This window comes from Mesoplodon bidens (genome assembly GCF_964165515.1).
Source record: "Mesoplodon bidens genome assembly, chromosome: X".
In the NCBI taxonomy this organism is placed as follows: domain Eukaryota; kingdom Metazoa; phylum Chordata; class Mammalia; order Artiodactyla; family Ziphiidae; genus Mesoplodon; species Mesoplodon bidens.
Window position 1 is genome coordinate 710,834 of NC_138163.1, and position 19,711 is coordinate 730,544.

The window sequence follows — 19,711 nt, forward strand, 5'->3', positions numbered from 1 at the left end:
ATTTTTGGCTGCGTTGGATCTTTGTTGCTGAGTGCAGGCTTTCTCTAGCTGCGGCGAGCGGGGGCTACTCTTTGTTGCGGTGTGTGGGCTTCTCATTGTGTGGGCTTCTCATTGCGGTGGCTTCTCTTGTTGCGGAGCACAGGCTCTAGGCACGTGGGCTCAGTAGTTGCAGCTCACGGGCTCTAGAGCACAGGCTCAGTAGTTGTGGTGCACAGGCTTAGTTGCTCCACGGCATGTGGGATCTTCCCGGACCAGGGCTTGAACCTGTGTCCCCTGCATTTGCAGGCGGATTCTTAACCACTGCTCCACCAGGGAAGCCCCGGACCACATTTTGTTTCTGCATTTATGTGTACCTGGACACTTGGGTTGGTTGGTTCTACCTTTTGGCTACTGTGAATTGTGCTGTTATGAACATCAGCGTCCAAGTATCTGTTCAAGTCCCTGTTTTCAACTCTCTGGGGTCCATACCTAGGAGTGGAATCGCTGGGTCACATGGGAACTCCACGTTTAACTTTTTGAGGAACTGCCTGACTGTTCTCCACGGTGGCAGTGTTTTTTCAAACTTACTTCTCTCCCATGTGTGGTAGACTCATGCCATCAAGATGAGACTTACCATATGGTGCTGATTGCCTTCATTCGGAGAGGGTTCTACCTTTGGGTGGCAAGAACTGTGTTTTATTTAGCTTTTCAAAACATAGACAGTTTCTTGCATCTTCTAAAAACTAGGGTGTTAAAAAATACACTGAATTCAGAGTGGGTCTGCTGAACTTCAGTTGCCACCATTGAAGCCTTCGAGCTGAACCCCATCCCCTTTTTTGCTCCCCAGAGACCACTGAGACCCTCTTCCAGTGCCAGCTTGATTTCTCTCAGATCTTTAAAGGGGCCAAAGCTGGTGTCTCAAAGCGCTGCTACGTTTATTGATTCGTGCAGAGAAGCCCCCTTGATTCTGAGATTCTACAGCTCATACTGGAGGATGGAAGCAGCCACTGCCAGGAGGCCATTTCTCTCCTCTGGTCCCTGACCACTGACCTGGGGAAGTGGCCGCCACCCTGTCCTTCCAGTTCGTAGCTTTGTTGTGGTACTCGGGCTCCTTACGTAGCTCCATGGGGTGGATGACTGGGAATGAAAGGTGCTGAGACACTCCCATCTCCTGAGATTGGCCTGATGCAAACATGACTGAAATTGGGAAAGGTCCGGATATTGCTGGGGCTCTGGAGGTTTCCTAGAGCTCACTCTGGAGGGGGCAGGATTCAGATTCAAGTGAAGAACACCTTTTAGCTGTGGCTTTCACCTGGCTTTGTGGCCTTTCTTTTCTTTTTTAATCTGGAAGCCTTGGAGATTGAGTAGTCACACCTCAGCTGCAGTTGTCTGGTCAGCTGCACGTGTCAGCTGTTGGCTGATTGCACCCCTGGAATGCACAGGAGCCTCGGGTCAAATGAGTGCCATCAAACCCCTCGGGATACAATGATTTGGCCTGAAATCGAGATTCCTGCAACTCTCATTTTCCTTTGCTAGATCAAAGGAAGGATTTGATCTAATGTTTTCGTTTTAGCAGCAAAATTACCAAATGATGTTTTCTTCACACAAGAGCCTTCTCTCAGTCTTCGCAGATATTTAAGATTTGTGAAGGCCTTCTGCTTCAATGTGATACCTGCATTTCCCCCACACAGTGCACAGATTAGTTGTTCCATCGATATTAGAAGTCAGGTCCTAGGCAAGGCTGCCTTTGGCAGTGATTTTTTTTTTTTTAACATGAGGAAGTACCTCGACACCTTCATTCACACTCACGGCTTCACCATACAGAGCATAACGCTGTTGAAAACATTGCAGTTCTTTGAGCCACTACAAGAAGGCACTTCTGCGAGGTTTTCAGCCTTTTCTCTTAATGTATTCATGTAACGTGAAGGCGTTCTCTTTAATTGTTAGGAAGCTTGACCGAAACGGCTCTAAAGTATTCCTGTCCAGCAGCACAGTTTCCGGTTATGTTGCTGTCGTCTCCCCCTTTGCGGACACGCTGCCTGTTGCCCCTGCCACCGCTGACAGTCGCTCCATCGCGCTCCTGAGCCCTGAAGGATGGCTCTCCTCAGAGCATTCATCCGGGGCAGTTCGGGCACTCGGGGGCTTCAGCATCAAGCTCACGTGCAACCATATTCACGTTCCCCAAACCCCCCACTGCTGCCTTTGTAGCGCCTTCAGACCAGGGAGCCAGTCCAGGACGGCGCGTCGCTCCTGGTTGTCCCGTCTCTTCAGTCTCCTTTTTCTCCTCACGCCGCAGCCCATTTTGAAGAGTCCAGGCCCGCCAACGTGTAGGATGCCCCTCTCTTTGGACTCTCCCAGGCGTTTCCTTGTGGCCTCTTCCTTCTCGCTGGCTCTTCTGCCGGCCTCCTCCGCCAACAGAACCCCTCCCTTCCTTCCCTGCCTCTTTAGCCTGCATATTCCTTACTTTCTGGTCAGCTTGTGAGTACAGGTAAGACTTTTTAAACACTGTTCTCTATGATATCTTCTAGAAGATGTTCGGTCCGGCATTTTTAGTAGTTTCAGCAAGAGGAGTCTCTGCAGACCCATCTGCCTCGTTGCTGGGAGCTGATCTGTGGAAGCCTGGGACCTGTCGTCCCAGCATATCTGTCCTCCGTGACCCCTCCCTCTCCATCACTGTAGACGTCACCATCTGCCTTTCTGGGCCCTCGGTGACCAGTCCAGCGTCATCTCCTGCCAACCCCGACCCACCAGGGCCCAGGCGTCCAAAGTCATCATGTACCCACTGACTCAAGCCTATTGCTTTGCGTGCTAAACTAGCCCCTGCTACTTGAAGCTGATGGGCAGGGGAATGGGGCCGTCAGAGGAGGCGGAGGTAGCATAACATGTGCGTTGTGATCTTCCCTTGGCAGAATTATTAAGCGCTGCTCCTGTGCACCGAGTAGGGAGACGACGGGAAGGAAGATGCACGCTGTCTGGGGAGTTGAGCGGTGGGGTGGCATATTCAAAGTACACTGTGCATGGAGCAGGGAAGGCCTCTCGGAAGATGAGAGCGAGGGCTAGTCCAGAGCCACTGTTAACACAGGATGCTTATCCTGACTCGCTTCTCCCTCCAGGGAGGGGTGTCACAGTGGTGGCAGGATAGGGCTGTTGATAGTGCCGCCCAGGCCCACCTGGTCTGGCCTGCCCGGAGCACTCCTTGTTGGCCTGGGATAAGTACTCCTTCTCAGCCCTAAACACCCAGCTGTGTCTGGGCTTCCTCTGTGCCTGGAACAGAGGAGAGGATCGCTCTTTCTTTGTTGCCTCCCCTCACCACCACCACCCCGAAACTGGGAGCTCTAGAAGACCAGAGAATGATGCTGGTTCTACCCTGGCCTCCCAGCCCCTAGCAGAGGCTGGCTCAGGGCAAGAGCAGTCGATGAACACACATCAACTCAGGCATGACCTCAGGCAGTTTCCCTTGTCTGGTTGTACTTGCTTTTCTTTTCACCTATAACACTGAAGAGTTGAACAGGTGAATACCCCCAACTCTAAAATGTGTGAACTTAAGAACTAGGTGCTCAGTTCTCACGGTCCTCTCAGCAGGTTTGTGTGTGTGCGCACATGCATGCAGAGATACACGGTCTGGAGGGCCATTTGGTTTCTTCTTTTTTTTAATATTTATTTATTTATTTGGCTGAGCCAGGTCTTAGTTGCAGCACGCGGGATCTTCGTTGCGTCATGCGGGCTTTTTAGTTGTGGTGTGTGGGATCTTTTTAGTTGCGGCATGCGGGATCTTTTAGTTGCGGCATGCATGTGGGATCTTAGTTCCCTGACCAGGGATCGAACCCTGGTCCCATGCACTGGGAGCGCAGAGTCTTAGCCACTGGACCACCAGGGAAGTCCCTGTTTGGTTTCTTTGAAAAAGTGTGTTTCAGGGCTTCCCTGGTGGCTCAGTGGTTGAGAGTCCGCCTGCCAATGCAGGGGACACGGGTTCGTGCCCCAGTCCGGGAAGATCCCACATGCCGCGGAGCGGCTGGGCCCGTGAGCCATGGCCGCTGAGCCTGCGCGTCCGGAGCCTGTGCTCCGCAACGGGAGAGGCCACAACAGTGAGAGGCCCACGTACTGCAAAAAAAAAAAAAAAAAAAAAAAAAGTATGTTTCAGCAAACCCTGTAACCCTCCTGGTGGGGGGCCTTGAGTACTCACCTAGTACCCCAGCCTGGCCCCCTCCCTCAGGTCACCCTGGCACTGAGCAGGTGGCTGGGCCGAGGGTAAACTCATTTGGATTACCTGTTTTCCATCATTTTTGCCTCCACTCCACACCCAGCAGAATGGCTTCCAGACTTCTTCGTAGGCTTTTATTTGTTTTTAAGCAGAGAAGTAGCAGTCAGAAAATAAAGTACCAAACACCTTCTGTGTTCCTCAATGCACAGAATTGAAAATCACGGTATTCTCACAGTTGCTTCAAGTAATTTCATTTTTTTTTTTTTTGTCTGCATTGGGTTTTCGTTGCTGGGCGCGGGCTTTCTCTAGTTGCGGTGAGTGGGGGCTTCTCTTGTTGCGGAGCACGGGCTCTAGGCACGTGGGCTCAGTAGTTGTGGCTTGCGGGCTCTAGAGCGCAGGCTCAGTAGTTGTGGCACACGGGCTCAGTAGCTCTGCGGCATGTGGGATCTTCCCAGACCAGGGCTTGAACCCGTGTCCCCTGCATTGGCAGGTGGATTCTTAACCACTGCGCTACCAGGGCAGTCCCAAGTAATTTCAATTTAAAAGAGCTAGAATAATCACAGATAGAGTTAAAGGCCTTTTTATTCCCATGTTTGGTGCTACTGAAACTTCATTTATTGTATACTTAGAAACAGTTGAAAAGGTAAATTTTATGTTATGTCTGTTTTATCACAGTAAAAAATTCTAAAAATCCAAACAGTTCATTTAGGCCAAGTCAGAGTCCGGGCACAGGGGTCTCCCCACTTTGTAGCCAAAGAACTACGTTCTCCCCTCCTTGAGCCTCTTTTAGTTTGTTTATGTTGAAGTGTAGCTGGTTACGGTGCTGTGTTAGCTGCTCCTTCAGCTTCTCGACGCGGGTGTGGCTGTAGCTCCCCCCTGCTGCTGGCCCAGGCTTCGTCATCCTCAGTTGGTGGCATCACCATCCTCGCAGGCTTTGGCCATGGCCCTTAGCTCATCCCCAGCCCTCGTCCCCATACCGTCCAGCTCTGTTGCTCCACCTCCTGGTCACGTCCCCAGTCCTCACCATCCTCGCCCTCCTCACCCTCCTCACCCTGGACCACATGCCCAGAGCGCCCCAAGAGGCGTCCCACAGGCTCCCTGCTGCCCGCTTAGGTCCCCTGCAGGTCATTCTCCACATGGTAGCCAAAGGGATCCCATCACACTCAGAATAAAACCTGACACAGCCCCATGTGCCCCCTCGAGGCCTCTCTGCTGCCTGGAACCTTCTTCCCCCATAAGCCCATTGGACCCTCACTTCCTTTATGTCTTTCTCTCCTTCCCCCAACATCACCAAGTGGGTTTTTTCTTAACTATATTCTAATCAGTTCATTCTTTTGGACAGTCACCTGGTCACCGCGTAGCCCAACAGAGGAGCCCTTTCAGCCCACGTCCTTTTGACCCTTCTGCCACCCCTGTGCGCTGCCCTGCCTTTCCACCCCACAGGCCACCCCAGAACTGGAGCCCCCACTTTTCCCCAGGCCAGCCTGGTTCCCCTCCGTGGATGCTAGGCATGTTCCCTTTTGTTCCCTTTTGTTTTCATTTTGGGTTTGGTTATGTAAACTTTTACATGATTCAGAAATTGAAATTCTGGTTTGACACACCCGACGAGGTCTCGCCTCGCTCCTGTCCTTACCTTGGTCCTGCCTACCCCAGGACTGCCAGGACTGGTTCCCTTCGTTTTTGCCATCTGCTTCCTAAAGTCCCCTTCTTTTCTCCCCCAGAGGGCTGCCTACAGTGTACGGTGTTCCCCTCACAGGAGGTCCTGGGGGTCCCTCACCCATGGTACGGGCTGCCCGGCTCTCCATGGTGCGCACGTCGGCATCTGCCCAGCAGGTCTCTGGCGGCGGCTGTCTGGCTTGGCCGCAGTCTTGAGCCGGTGAAAAGAATGTTGTCGCCAGTAACATCGGGCATCTGTTGTTTTGCATTTCTGCGGGTGTCTCTTCAGGGTAGGTTTCTAGAAGGGCTGGCCCTAGACGGCATCGGCACCCTTGCTTGTACCTAAGAGGCATTCCTGGGGCGTGTGGTTTGTGCTTGACTTCACCATAGTTAAATTATCAGGGGAGTGCAGATGAGGGCTCTGAAGAAGCCAGCCTTTGCCATCAGTGCAGTGTTTTTCTCTGGTTCGGGACTGCCCAGGTTCCCGTGGTGACAGTGGGCTGCGGGCTGCATGGAGCTGCCCAGGGCTCTTCCTCATCTCCCATCAAGGAGCTAAGCCTGGAGAATTAGAAAGTCAGCTGTGTGCTAGAGCTCACACTCGGGGCCCTAAACTTCTGGAGGCGGAGCCAGGATAGGGAGGAGGTCGGGGCGCGCCCTCCCCACACCCTGTCTCCCCATGCCTGACCTGAGTGTTCCTGGTGCGAACTCGCCATTGGTGACTTAGCCACGTCATTGGAGTCTGGTTGCCAGGGCACGCCGTGGTGCCTTTGTTGCGGTCTCCGCGGTTTGGCCAAGAAGGAAAGTCACTTGGACTGGGCCGACGTGAGGTGGTGACTGGTGCCGACGTGAGCCGCGTGGGCCCAGGCAGCTCTGGGACTGAGATCTGAAGGACAGAGGAGTCTGGCTCTTTTCCCAGATGAGATGAGCTGCTAACTGCGGGCTTCTCAGGTGGCTGATTCCGAGCCCACGATTCTTCTTTCCAAGCCTCCCTGGCCCGGGTAGTGTTCTTGCCCTCTTGGCCTGGCCATGAGAGCATCATGGCCAGACCCTGATCCCAGGGCCTCACAGTGACCATTGCCGAAGTACACAAGGAGGGGACCCTACCGGGCGGGACGGAAGCATAGGGAAGGAGCTGTTCTGTTGGCACGAAGGAATGGGGAGGTGCCCGCCCTGGAATGAGGAGCGTGTTCTTCTGCGCCTTTCCGTTCTTCCTGCTCTTCCATCCCATTGGCCAAGGCCAAGGCCCTGTGTCGTCAGGAGCGTCTGGTGATAAAGGCTCCCCGACCTGGGATTGCTCCTCTTCTCATGCCAGAACGCTGGGCAGCAGTGTCTGGTTACCCACATCCGCCAGTGTTTATACAATGCCTTTGTGACTCTTCTCCCTCTGGGGTGTTGACCCATTGTTGAGATGAGGAAACCGAGGCACGGGATGTTGAGCTCACATGCTCAGGTCGTGTTTGGAAATGGCAAAGTCAGCATTTGAGCTCAGGTTGGCTGCCTCCAAATCGGCGTGTTTTTCCACAGCGCTGTGCTCTGCGCCACCGCCCAAGGGGCACTGTTGGACTGTTCCCGTCAGCAAGTTGTACTGTGCTGTTTTTACTGATCACACGTTTGAGAAAACCCAGAACACAGAAGCTGTGGTAACAGCCAAGCCAGGCCTTCGTGACGAGGAGCCCCCCCCTCCATTTTGGTGGGTAGGTCCCTCTCCGGCAGTCGAGGAGGGCCTCTTGTCATCCGTCAGACACGGAGGCCCTCGGGCACAGCTCGTAACACTGAGAAGCCACCTTCTCAGTGCAGGCATGCTAGGAGTGGGACTCAGGGCGACCACAGTGCAGGTAGGGTGCGGTGGGCCATCGCCGTCAGCTGCCCAAGGGCTCTAAAATGATCTGTGAAGTGGAAGGGCATCTGGATATGGGCGAGCACTGGCAGGGCAGCCCCCTCTCCCAGGGCGCTGCCCACGCTGGGGCGCCCGGGGCCTGCTGTTGCTCACTTTCTCTGCAAACCAGTGTGTTCTCCGTGATACTTACATACTTGTTTAATACTTCAGGGAAGAAAAGTCAGAAGAACAGGATCTCCAGGGCCTGAAGGATAAACCTTTGAAATTTAAAAAGGTGAAGAAGGATAAGAAAGAAGACAAAGAGGGCAAGCATGAGCCCCTGCAGCCAGCGGCCCACCACTCTGCTGAGCCAGCAGAGGCAGGTAAAGCAGAGACCTCGGAAGGGTCGGGCTCGGCCCCAGCCGTGCCAGAAGCTTCGGCCTCCCCCAAACAGCGGCGCTCCATCATCCGCGACCGGGGACCCATGTACGACGACCCCACTCTGCCTGAAGGTTGGACCCGAAAGCTTAAGCAAAGGAAATCTGGCCGCTCCGCTGGGAAGTATGATGTGTATTTGATCAAGTGAGTAAGGGTGACTCCTGTTTCTACAGAGTGGGGAGGGCCGGGTGGGCGGGGGGGTCAGGGACCGGTGCTATAAAACTGATGGGGACCCCTTGGAGTGGTAGCTCTTTGCTGCTCATTGATCAGGAAAATGTGTGTGCGTAACCCCACCTCGGGTCGGGGGCTTCAGTAGTGACCACTGCTTGCGGGCGCGACCAGGTATGCTTGGAATGACCGCGTATGTAGGTCACTGCCCTGAATGAGATGTGCCCAGGGTAGCAGAGTGCGGCTTTCCCGCACCTGCCGTCAAGGCCTCATCTGGAGCTGGAATAGCAGTAGGGCCTACCCAGGGCCTCAGTGAGGGCACCAGGAGAGGCCGCCTGAGAAGCAGTGAGGACGCAAGGTCCTGCCGTGCACACTGGCCTGGGCTGGGGATGCAAGGGAGCTCCCTGGGCTTGCTGCCATCTCCCAGCTGAGGGGCCCTCCTCAGAACCTGTTAGCCTCTTCTTTCTGGGACAGTCCTTCTCTGACACTGCGTCATGAACCCAAAGAAATAGGAGTTCATAGGGCTCAGTCTGCTCTGTGAATCATGTTGGGACAGATGGGCTCTCTGATAGGGCCTCTGGGGAGAGACCCAGATGGGCTCCGTGTGCCTTTCCCACTGTCCCTTGGGCCTTTGTCCAGCTGTGGGCTGGTCGTCGGGTGTTACCTGTTGAAGCAGAGTAACTTCGAAGCCAGAGCTTCAGAGGACGAGTGTGAATGCGTGCGTTTCAGTTCTTCCCCTTAGATGGTTCCAGAAAGGTTAGCAATTTTCAAAGGCTGCTTTCAGACAGCCTCATTTAATTCCAGCAACTCAGAAAAGGGTGAGCAAAGCGTTATCCTACTGATGGATGAGGAAACTGATTCCAAGAGAGGCTAAGCAGCGTACCCGAGTTCAGCCTGACAGCTAGACAGGGTCCCCAGGCCAGACCCCTTTGGGGGCCAGAGGAGCTCGGTGGCAGGCAGGTGCTCGGGGGCATCCAGGCAATAGCTGTGGAGCAGTCAGCACCAAGCCATTCTGGCATCGGAGCAGGCCTCGCGGGCGCCCACGGCCGTTGGGCAACCCGATTGCTTCCTGTATAACTGAGGCCGCAGCTCCCTAGTTTTAGCTCATCTCAGCTTTTCTTAAATGTGACTCTCGTTCAGCTGTATCGTCGGGCATGCCGGTTGCAGAATGTCTCCTGTCAGAGGGTTCGCCACCACCTTCTCCTCTGCCCCATCTCTGACATGGCTGTGGAAGCTTCTGATTATTCTTTGTGTCTCTCCGTTTATTCCCACAGTCCCCAGGGAAAAGCCTTTCGCTCTAAAGTGGAGCTGATTGCATACTTCGAAAAGGTAGGCGACACCTCCCTGGACCCTAATGATTTTGACTTCACGGTAACTGGGAGAGGGAGCCCCTCCCGGCGAGAGCAGAAACCACCTAAGAAGCCCAAATCTCCCAAAGCTCCAGGAACTGGCAGAGGCCGGGGACGCCCCAAAGGGAGCGGCACCGCGAGACCCAAGGCAGCAGCATCAGAGGGCGTGCAGGTGAAAAGGGTCCTGGAGAAAAGTCCCGGGAAGCTGCTCGTCAAGATGCCTTTCCAAGCTTCGCCGGGCAGCAAGGCTGAAGGGGGTGGGGCCACCACGTCGGCCCAGGTCATGGTTATCAAACGCCCCGGCCGGAAGCGAAAAGCTGAGGCTGACCCCCAGGCCATTCCCAAGAAACGGGGCCGAAAGCCGGGCAGTGTGGTGGCGGCTGCCGCTGCCGAGGCCAAAAAGAAAGCCGTGAAGGAGTCTTCCATCCGGTCTGTGCAGGAGACCGTGCTGCCCATCAAGAAGCGCAAGACCCGGGAGACGGTGAGCATCGAGGTGAAGGAGGTGGTGAAGCCCCTGCTGGTGTCCACCCTTGGCGAGAAGAGCGGGAAGGGACTGAAGACCTGCAAGAGCCCCGGGCGGAAAAGCAAGGAGAGCAGCCCCAAGGGGCGCAGCGGCAGCGCCTCGTCGCCCCCCAAGAAGGAGCACCACCACCACCACCACCATGTGGAGCCCCCGAAGGCACCCGCGCCACTGCTTCCGCCCCCGCCCCCACCCCCGCCGGAGCCCCAGAGCTCTGAGGACCCCGCCAGCCCCCCCGAGCCCCAGGACTTGAGCAGCAGCGTCTGCAAAGAGGAGAAGATGCCGAGAGCAGGCTCGCTGGAGAGCGACGGCTGCCCCAAGGAGCCAGCTAAGACTCAGCCCGCACTCACGACCGCCGCCGCGGCCACAGAAAAGTACAAACACCGAGGGGAGGGAGAGCGCAAAGACATTGTCTCATCCTCCATGCCAAGGCCAAACAGAGAGGAGCCTGTGGACAGCCGGACGCCCGTGACCGAGAGAGTTAGCTGACTTTACACAGAGCGGATTGCAAAGCAAACCAACAAGAATAAAGGCAGCTGTTGTCTCTTCTCCTTATGGGTAGGGCTCTGACAAAGCTTCCCGATTAACTGAAATAAAAAATATTTTTTTTTCTTTCAGTAAACTTAGAGTTTCGTGGCTTCAGGGTGGGAGTAGTTGGAGCATTGGGGATGTTTTTCTTACCGACAAGCACAGTCAGGTTGAAGACCTAACCAGGGCCAGAAGTAGCTTTGCACTTTTCTAAACTAGGCTCCTTCAACAAGGCTTGCTGCAGATACTACTGACCAGACAAGCTGTTGCCCAGGCTTCTTAGGGTGCGCCTGCACCTCCCTCCCACCCAGCCCCCCCACGTGGTCGTTAGGGACAGAGAGCACTTGAGAGGACACTCCTGGTTTTGGTGCCGTTGGCGCCCCAGTCTCAGCTCTCCTCCCCCCACCCTGCCCGGCCTCCAGCTCCCCCGCCTCGCCCACTCCCACCCACGTCGGGACAAGGAGGTGTGAGGCAAGAGAGACAGGTGGATCCTTTAGAGAAGATGCGGATGGCCAGTGGCTATAGCCCGTGTGATCCCACCTGTGGTGGCACAGACCTGGCCCCACGCCAGCCCCAATCCAAAATCGACAAGGACATTTCACAGGACGGGGAAGTAGCACCTGTTTGCCCCAGTTCTGGCCTGACTAGGAAGGAGTCATCCTTTGAGCCGCTGGGTGTAGACTGGCCTTAGCCAGAGGAGACGATGGCCCAGGGCTGGCTTCCCGCGGGTGGCGCTAGAGAGAGGCCGCCAAGGCCGCAGGACAAGGCCCAGGCAGGCAGGCCCAGGCTCCAGACCGCCGAGCGCAGCAGGCCAGGCGGAAGGGATTCCTAGTCGCTCAGAGCAGTTGTGACTGGTAGTTAGAGCCTTAGTAGATGGGGCAGGGGGCCAGGGGGAAGGAGGGGGAAATGTTCTTCCAAAACTTTCCAATTCTAACTCCTCTAGGGACAGCTTAGAACTATTTGCACTATTGAGTCTTCATGTTCCCACTTCAAAACAAACACGCTCTGAGAGCAAACTGGCTTGAATTGGTGACACTTTGTCCCTCAAGCCACCAGACATGACGGTGTTGACAACTACCTGGATCTGTATGTACCTGCGCTTGTTTTAAAGTGGGCTCAGCACATAGGGTTCCCACGAAGCTCCGAAACTCTAAGTGTTTGCTGCAATTTATAAGGACTTCCTGATTGGTTTCTCTTCTCTCCTTCAATTTCTGCCTTCTTGCATTTCATCCTTTCATTTCTTCCCCTCCCCCCCTCCTCATTTATCCCTTCTGTTCCAGGCAGCCGCAGTGCCCAACTGTACCCTGAGCCGACGCTGTCAGCTCAGGGCCCCAGAACTCACCCCACCCTTGGCCTTCCTGCCGTCAGCCCCAGCCCCCCTCCCACCCATTTTGAGCCCTGAGGAAGCCCCAGGCTCTGCTAAATCCACCTGGCCCTAGTGCCTCGGCCTCTCCGAGGGGCAAGGGAGTGGCAAGGTCTTGCTCTCCTAGGAGTCCCCTTCCCTGGTCAGACCCCGGATCCCAGGCCTTCTCAACCTTCCCACTCAGCAGAAGTGGGGGAGGGAGAAGTTGGGCCGGATATGGATTTCAAAGCCAAGGGCAGCACAGAGACCCACTGTGGCCTGCCAGTGTCATTGAGTTGCCCAGCCCTGACCTTGGCCTCTGCCGGACCCGGCTAGGGGCAGGGTGGTCGGGTGGGGCGGCAGGCAGAACAAGTGCAGATGCCCCGCTGCTGCTCCTCAGAGCGCAAGTTCTTTTCCGCTGGGCCCCGTATGGCCTCTGCTTGCGGGAGACGGGGTGGACTGGTACCTCACGCATCTCCACATGTGCACCAGGGCTGTGGTGTGGGTGCGTAGAGGCTTGGGCTTGTTTTGGGGTTTTCATTGACCAGTTTCAATTCAGGATCCCGTGCTTTCACCCTCTGTTCAGGAAGTCCTTATCTAACTGCATATCTTCATCATATTGGTATATCCTTTTCTGTGTTTACAGAGATGTCTCTTATCTAAATCTGTCCAACTGAGAAGTACCTTATCAAAGTAGCAAACGAGACAGCAGTCTTATGCTTCCAGAAACACCCACAAGCACGTCCCATGTGAGCTGCTGCCATGAACTGTCAAGTGCGTGTTGTCTCGTGTATTTCAGTTACTGTCCCCTGGCTTCCTCACTGCGGTGTAACCATGAAGGAGTGAAACATCTTAGAAACCGTCTAGCACTTCCTTGCCAGTCCTTAGTGATCAGGACCCATAGTTGACAGTTCCAATCAGTAGCTTAAGAAAAAAACATGTCTGTCTCTCCCAGAATGGTTAGAAGCAAGGGAGTTTGCCCCGTTCTGTTTGTGGAGTCGTAGCTGGCCTTTCTAGCATTTTTGTATCCATTTCTTGCTGCAGAAGCAAGTCCCACAACCAAACCTGCTCTGCTGTCGAGACCCTCCGGGCTTCACTTATGACTCCTCCCCAGGAAGGGCTGGGCGTCGGAGTAGGGGGAGAGTCCTTCGGGATCCCTCTTCCTCCAAGGACAAAAGGCTCCTGACCCTGCAGTGGCCTCGCACTCCTGGTAACCCCCAGAGGACTCTTATTCACGTGAGCACGGTGTCCAGCCCATTTGTCGTGGGGACACCATCTCTTTTGCTCGGTCAGGTTTTTAGGCATTAATTACACTTTTCGTCCAGTAAAATGTGGCTCCTGGGACCAGTATCAAGAGCTGGCCTCCCCATCAGCTTGGTACCATCTGGTCCTGGGCAAAAGAGAGCTGGGCCTGCCGTTGCCCCCCTTTCACCCGTAACAGTTCATCCTGGGGGCTGAGTGGCATTGGTGGTCGAGAACACAGAGTTTCCAGTGTCATTTCCTTCGGGCCCGGCCCGGCCTGCAGCCTCCCTCACTCCCCAGCTTCTGCCCCTAGAGTTTCACGGCTGCATGTGGCGCCTGAGGCACCGTAGGGTTTTCTCTCCCTGCCCCCCTTTCTTCCACATTCCCTCTTCCCCAAATAAAGGCATTACTAGTGAGTCACCTTTGGGCAGGGGCCCCGAAGCTCCCATACCACCTCTGTCCTGGAGTCAGGTTGACAGGAGGTTGGAGGGAAGGCCTAAGCGCCACGGAATTCTCACCAGCTGTGTCTGGCCCAGTTTGGGGGTGTGACCTCGATTTTGTGTGTACTTGAAGACCATGAAGATCGGGGGCCATCTCTTAGGGACTGTGTGAAGAAGGCAGGAATTGACCGACAGCTTTCAGACACCCGTGGGCTAGGTCAGAGTCACATTCGGTCTCCCCGGCCCTTATTCTGGTTCTTAGTGACTACCTCCTCTCCTGATGGAATTCTCTGTCCTCAAGCTCCTCCCACCGTGCCCGGCCCAGCCCAGCCCTGCCCATTGGTGGGCTTGTCCTAACCGGTGTAATTGCTGGCCTTGACACTGCAGTGAGCTGGGGACACTGGGCCACAGCCAGGCTCCAGTACAGCTCCCTTCCGCTGCTGCTGTACTCCCGTATCGAAAGGCACAGGAGACACCCAGAAATGCCACGGCCCCTAGTCCGTCAGTGCCAAACTAGCCAAGGACCCCATCCCCTCAGCTCCCCGGAAAGTGGAAGCCGTGGTGGTGGCCTGGGGATGCCGGACCGGCCACAGCCAGCACCTGACTTCTACTCCTGAGACCCCATGCCGGTGCCGGCACCAGTCTTGTTTAGCAGTGGCATTCCAGGCTAGAGGCCACAAACGGTGGCGGTGGGACCTGGAACAGCCCCAAGTGGTCGCTTGCCCCTCTGCCTAGCTTGTCATCGTTGTCATGGCCATCGTGAAGGAGGGTACTAGCCAGAAACAAATCTCATTTAGTGGGCAAGGAGTTTCTTTAGCTGACGGGACCTCTGGATTTTAAGTAACTTAATAAGCAGCTCAAGCCCAGGAGGGAACAGAGGGTGTGAAGTGAATCCACCAGGTGTGGCCGCCTGGATCTCCTGGAACCCAAGTGGAGCCTGGCAGCTGAGCTCTGTGCCCCCTTTCCGGAGCATTCCTGCCAGGCTCTCTGGGGTGACGGGGCCAGGGGAGGTCACAGATACCAGCTCTAGCTTTGTCCAGCCATCCCTAGCAGGGTCGTGGCCCCAAATTGTTTCCTGATGCGAGTTTCCCACACGGATGGCCCAGGCCATCCAGACCTCGGGAAGTAAGCTCTCTCTAGAGCCCTGTGTGCATTAGCGTAGCCAGTCCCCTGAGTCCCGGCCAGTGGCCCCGGGGGGTGGGGGGGAGCACGGCCACGTTACCAGGCCTGTAGTAGAGCCCCTGCTCTCTTGCCCGATGGCCCCGCCACGTCGTGTTCTGGCTCTTAGCTGCTCTCTGCAAGGGCCCCATCTCACTTCTCTCCATCCGTGAACCCGTCCACTCGAGGGGTTTGTTGAGTCTCGGTTTTTGCTTCTTTCTCTTTTAGAAACTCTATCAATCTTCAGAAAACATAGTGTAATCGTTAACAATTCTCTAGGATACTGCCTCCCCCAGGGTCTAAAGTTCCACGTTAAAGGGGAAAAAAGTGAACGCTGAAACCCCTTGTCGACAATTCAGAAGGAAGACCTAAAAAACATTTAGCAGGAAACTACATTTCAATGTTTCTGAATGAATAAGAGCAAGCTTTTGCAAAAACGCTGATCTAACAGTACTTGGAGCCTGGCCTAATGTGTGGCAAGTGCTGCGGGTGAAGGGGAATCCGGCCTGAAACCGCTGGATCTGAGCCTTAGGGCCCTCGTGTCCCTGGAGAGCCCATCTCTCCGTGGGTAGCAGTCCCTGAGGGCTCAGCTGCTACCCGGTCCTGTGAGAAGGCCTGCCTGTTGCAGAGCTGCAGGAGGCCAGCTCTGGGTGTGGGAAGGAAGGAGAGTGCTCACCAGTGAATCCGAAGGCCCGTGACCTTCTCGCTACCCGGCACCACCTGTTCCGTGCTCCTTTCTGATTTCCGCAGAGCCTACCCCAAGTGCTGATTTGTCAGGAAAAAGAAGTTCTAACTAGGGTGATGTCTCCTCCCCAGCCTCTGCCTGCGGTGCGGCCTGCCCCCAAGGACAGCCCCCGGCTCAGCTCTTCTTGGGGCCTGGGTGAAGGGGTGTGCCCCCTCGCCCCTCACCCGCAAGAGCCCCCGGGGGCAGAGGGAGGGCGGGGGCGAGGACCCTCACGGAGGGAAATCCAGCCTTGAGTTTCAGAACGTTTGGGAAACTTGCAAGTTACCTTTGCTGTGCTAGCTCCGCCTCTATCTTCCCTCTCCTCAGGTCCTGCTCAGCAGTGAGAGAAAATGAAATCAAAAGGCCACAAGCTTTGGCTCCTGCCCACTGGTAGTTCCTCTCCCCACAGTGTGTGTGTGTCAAGTGACAAAGCTGTTCTTCCTGGTGACCCTGATTATATCCAGTATCTTATAGACTATACGCATAGACCTGCTTGGTCTCTTCTATCCTGGGCTTTTGTTTTGCTTTTTAGTTTTGCTTTAAGTTCTTCTGTCCCTTTTATTTAATGCACCGACTAGACACACAAAGCAGTTGAATTTTTATATATATATATCTGTATATTGCACAGTTATAAACTCATTTTGCTTGTGGCTCCACACACAAAAAAAAGACCTGTTAAAATTATACCTGTTGCTTAATTACAATATTTCTGATAACCATAGCATAGGACAAGGGAAAATTTAAAAACAAAAACAAAAAAAACAAAAAACAAAAACAAAAACAAAAAAAAACCAAAAACAAAAAACAAAAAAAAAAACCGACAAATCCGTCTGCTGGTCACTTCGGTCCAAGCAGATCTGTGGTCTTTCCTCGCTTCTTTCAAGGGCTTCCCAGTGCCGAGTGAAGGAGGCTCCGGGCAGCACCGGGTTTTGCACTGTTTCTCCCGAGCTTGTGAGAGAGGCTCCAGGGTGCCACTGCGGGACGGCTCATTTCAGTGGGTGGGTGCAAGGGTGCTCCCTGGCTCTGGCAAAGCCTGGAATGGCACTGCCTGGTCCCTTTCGATCTCTGGGTGGGGCAGCTGGAGTCCATGGGGGTGGCCTGGTCCCCCCACGTCTTCCAGCGACCCGGTCCGAGTGATGGTATGTGGAGAGCGGGCTCAGCAGGCCTCCCCACCGGCAGGGCCCCCACTCTGCCGAGTCTGGGGGCTGGAGGGGAGGCAGAAGGCCATGTCTTGTCTCTGTAAGTGTGAGCCGTACCAGGTAGAACACCAGGGACCCCAGAACCATACGTGAGGTTCAGTGGGTCCCCTCCAGGAGGTAGCGAAGACTCCAGAAATGTCCCTTCCTCTTCTCCCCCAACCTATGAGTAATTGCATTTGCTTTTGTAATTCCTAATGAGCAATATCTGCTAGAGAGTTTAGCCGTAACAGTTCTTTTTGATCATTTTTTAAGTAATTAAAAACACCAAAAAAAAAATCCAGAAACTTGTTCTTCCAAAGCAGAGAGCATTATAATCACCAGGGCCAAAAGCTTCCCTCCCCGCATCATTACTTACTTCTGAGGCCTGAATCCAAAAGAGAAACACTCGTAGGCCCTTTGGGTGGCCAGGCTCCCCTCGGGCCCCTCGGAGGATCTGGGCAGGGGCAGCTTCCGGGCCCTGCCTGGGGGCTCGCCCCCGCCTTCGTTCAGTATTAGCGGTGGGTCCCTGCCTGCTCTCCCACCCAGCCCGGGGCCGGGGGCAGAGGAGGCCGCCGCCGCTGCTGTCTGGCCTCGCAGGTGGGTGTCCGCGTTATCTGCGCGCATGCTTTCTGCCCGAGATCTGAAATCGGCGCCGAGTTAGCGTCACCCGGTGACCTCTCGCCCTGCCCGCCCGACGCAGCAGGGCCCACCCAGTTCAGTGTTTCTGGGGAGCTGGACGGTGGAGTGCAAAAGGCTTGCAGAACTCGAAGCCTGCTCCTTCCCTTGCTACCAAGGCCTCCTTTTCCGTTTGAGTTGTCACTGCTTCAATCAATAACAGCCGCTCCAGAGTCAGTAGTTGATGAATATATGACCAAATATCACCAGGACTGTTACTCAATGTGTGCCGAGCCCTCTCCTCGCGCTGGGCTCCGTGTACCCGGACACTGTAACGTGTGCTGTGTTTGCGCTCCTCCCCCTCCTCCTTCACTCTCCCCTCGTCTCTCTGGGGTTTTTCTGTTTGGGTTTGGTTTGGTTTTTATTTCTCCTTTTGTGTTCCAAACATGAGGTTCTCTCTACTGGTCCTCTTAACTGTGGTGTTGAGGCTTATATTTGTGTAATTTTTGGTGGGTGAAAGGAACTTTGCGAAGTAAATCTCTTCTGTGTTTGAACTGAAGTCTGTATTGTAACCATGTTTAAAGTAATTGTTCCAGAGACAAATGCTTCTAGACACCTTTTCTTTACAAACAAAAGAATTTGGAGGGAGGGGATGGTAACCGAGAGGAGAGGGTCTGTCCTTTTTCCCCAGGAGGGGAGATCCAAAGACAGAACCCCTGCCCAGATCAGCCAGAAGCCACCCAAAGAAGTTAAGCCTAAAGCCAACGGACCGAATAGCTGACGTGCTGCCATTTGCGAAGTCGGAGCAAAACCAGGTTTTGTTCCACTCAGTGAGTTTTTTTGCGCCCCCCCACCGCCAGATTATTAGCATCATTATTATTTTTTAAGGACAGACAAGGTTGATGTTCCTGCAAGGGGAGCCAGGAGAGGTGTGAGCAGAGCCAACCTCGCCTCAGTGGGAGAAGGCTGGGGTGGGCCTGAGGGGCAGGGCTCAGCCAGAGGATGGCCATCTCCCTGGAGACCTCCACCGTGGCCACAGGTCAGGTGTATGTTGACACGGCATTACTGTTCAGGGTGGGCATTACTGTTCAGGGCACCATCATCACATCCCACCCCATCCCGCAGTGCACGACACTCAACGTGACCTCTCGATTCCCCCGCTTTCCCGGACGAGAAGATGATGGTGGAGGGGGGCGCACTCCCTTTACTGTCATCCGATCCCCAGCAAAATTTGGACATGAGAAACCCCCTTCTTGTTTCATGGCAAAACCCGATCCTCCTCAAAGAAGCCGTGTACCTCCCATTATTTAGGGCTGATGGAACAGGGACGGACGTGTGCTCCCTTAGCGCCCGGGGGGCCCCTCCTCTGAAAGGCAAGGACAGTGCTGACCCTAGTGACCATTTGTGCATGGGGCTTAGGAGTGGGAAGAACCAGGCAGGGTTGCTGCCCCCTCCTGAGTCACAGGGACACAGGTCGCCCTGCGCAGAGGGAGCTGGCTCCAGCCCCGAAGCCCAGAAGCCTGACCAAGGGCGGGAGAGGTGTGCGTGGGGCGTGGGGAGCCGCCCAGGACAGACTTGGCTGGAGATGTCTCCAGAAGCCCTCTATCGCATTCACCTTCAGTTTTTGTGTTTTGGGACAATTACTTTAGAAAAATAAGTAGGTCGTTTTAAAAACAAAAAATATTGATTGCTTTTTTGTAGTGTTCAAAAAAAGGTTCTTTGTGTATAGCCAAATGACTGAAAGCACTGATATATTTAAAAACAAAAGGCAATTTATTAAAGAAATTTGTACCATTTCAGTAAACCTGTCTGAATGTACCTGTATACGTTTCAAAAACACCCCCCCACTGAATCCCTGTAACCTATTTATTATATAAAGAGTTTGCCTTATAAATTTACATAAAAATGTCCGTTTGTGTCTTTTGTTGTAAAATCAAGTGATTTTTTCATAAGGTTCTTTTACTATTTGAAAAGATGGGCAGCACGCAGTTTTATTTTATTTTTGTAAGTTTTTTAATACGTGTGAAAGCCAAGAATACTCAGCATGCCTTTCTAAGTGACGCGTTCGCACCTTTTGTTGGGAAGTACTGTATCCTGTGCTGTTAGCATTCTCGATAAATCTCTCTGTGAAAGTGACTCCAGGTCTGGGCTTTCATTATCAGACAGCTCCTAGGACAGCACGGTGGTGCATTTCCTGATCCACTCTGGCTGTCCCCGAACACGCAGAAGCCAGCCGCTTTCGGGGGCGGCCACGGGAGGAAAGGGCAGCCTGCGCCCCGCACCGGCCCCTCTCCGGGGCTCCCCGAGGGCCAGGGCAGGGCCATCCCCTCGTCCTGGATGTGCCAAGGTGCTTTTGG

The 19,711-nt window shown here is 54.4% G+C and overlaps 1 protein-coding gene across 2 annotated transcripts in view; it reads left to right on the top strand.

Annotated features, from left to right (window-relative positions):
* Positions 1-19,260, top strand: part of MECP2 (methyl-CpG binding protein 2) — a 62,994-nt gene extending 43,734 nt beyond the window's left edge. For both annotated transcript variants that reach the window (XM_081221648.1, XM_081221647.1), the window contains 2 exons: positions 7,884-8,234; positions 9,533-19,260. In XM_081221648.1, coding sequence (XP_081077774.1) covers positions 7,884-8,234; positions 9,533-10,616 — 1,435 coding nt within the window. In that variant the 3' untranslated portion in view covers positions 10,617-19,260. The remainder of the gene's footprint in view (positions 1-7,883; positions 8,235-9,532) is intronic.
* Positions 19,261-19,711: the final 451 nt, after the last annotated feature.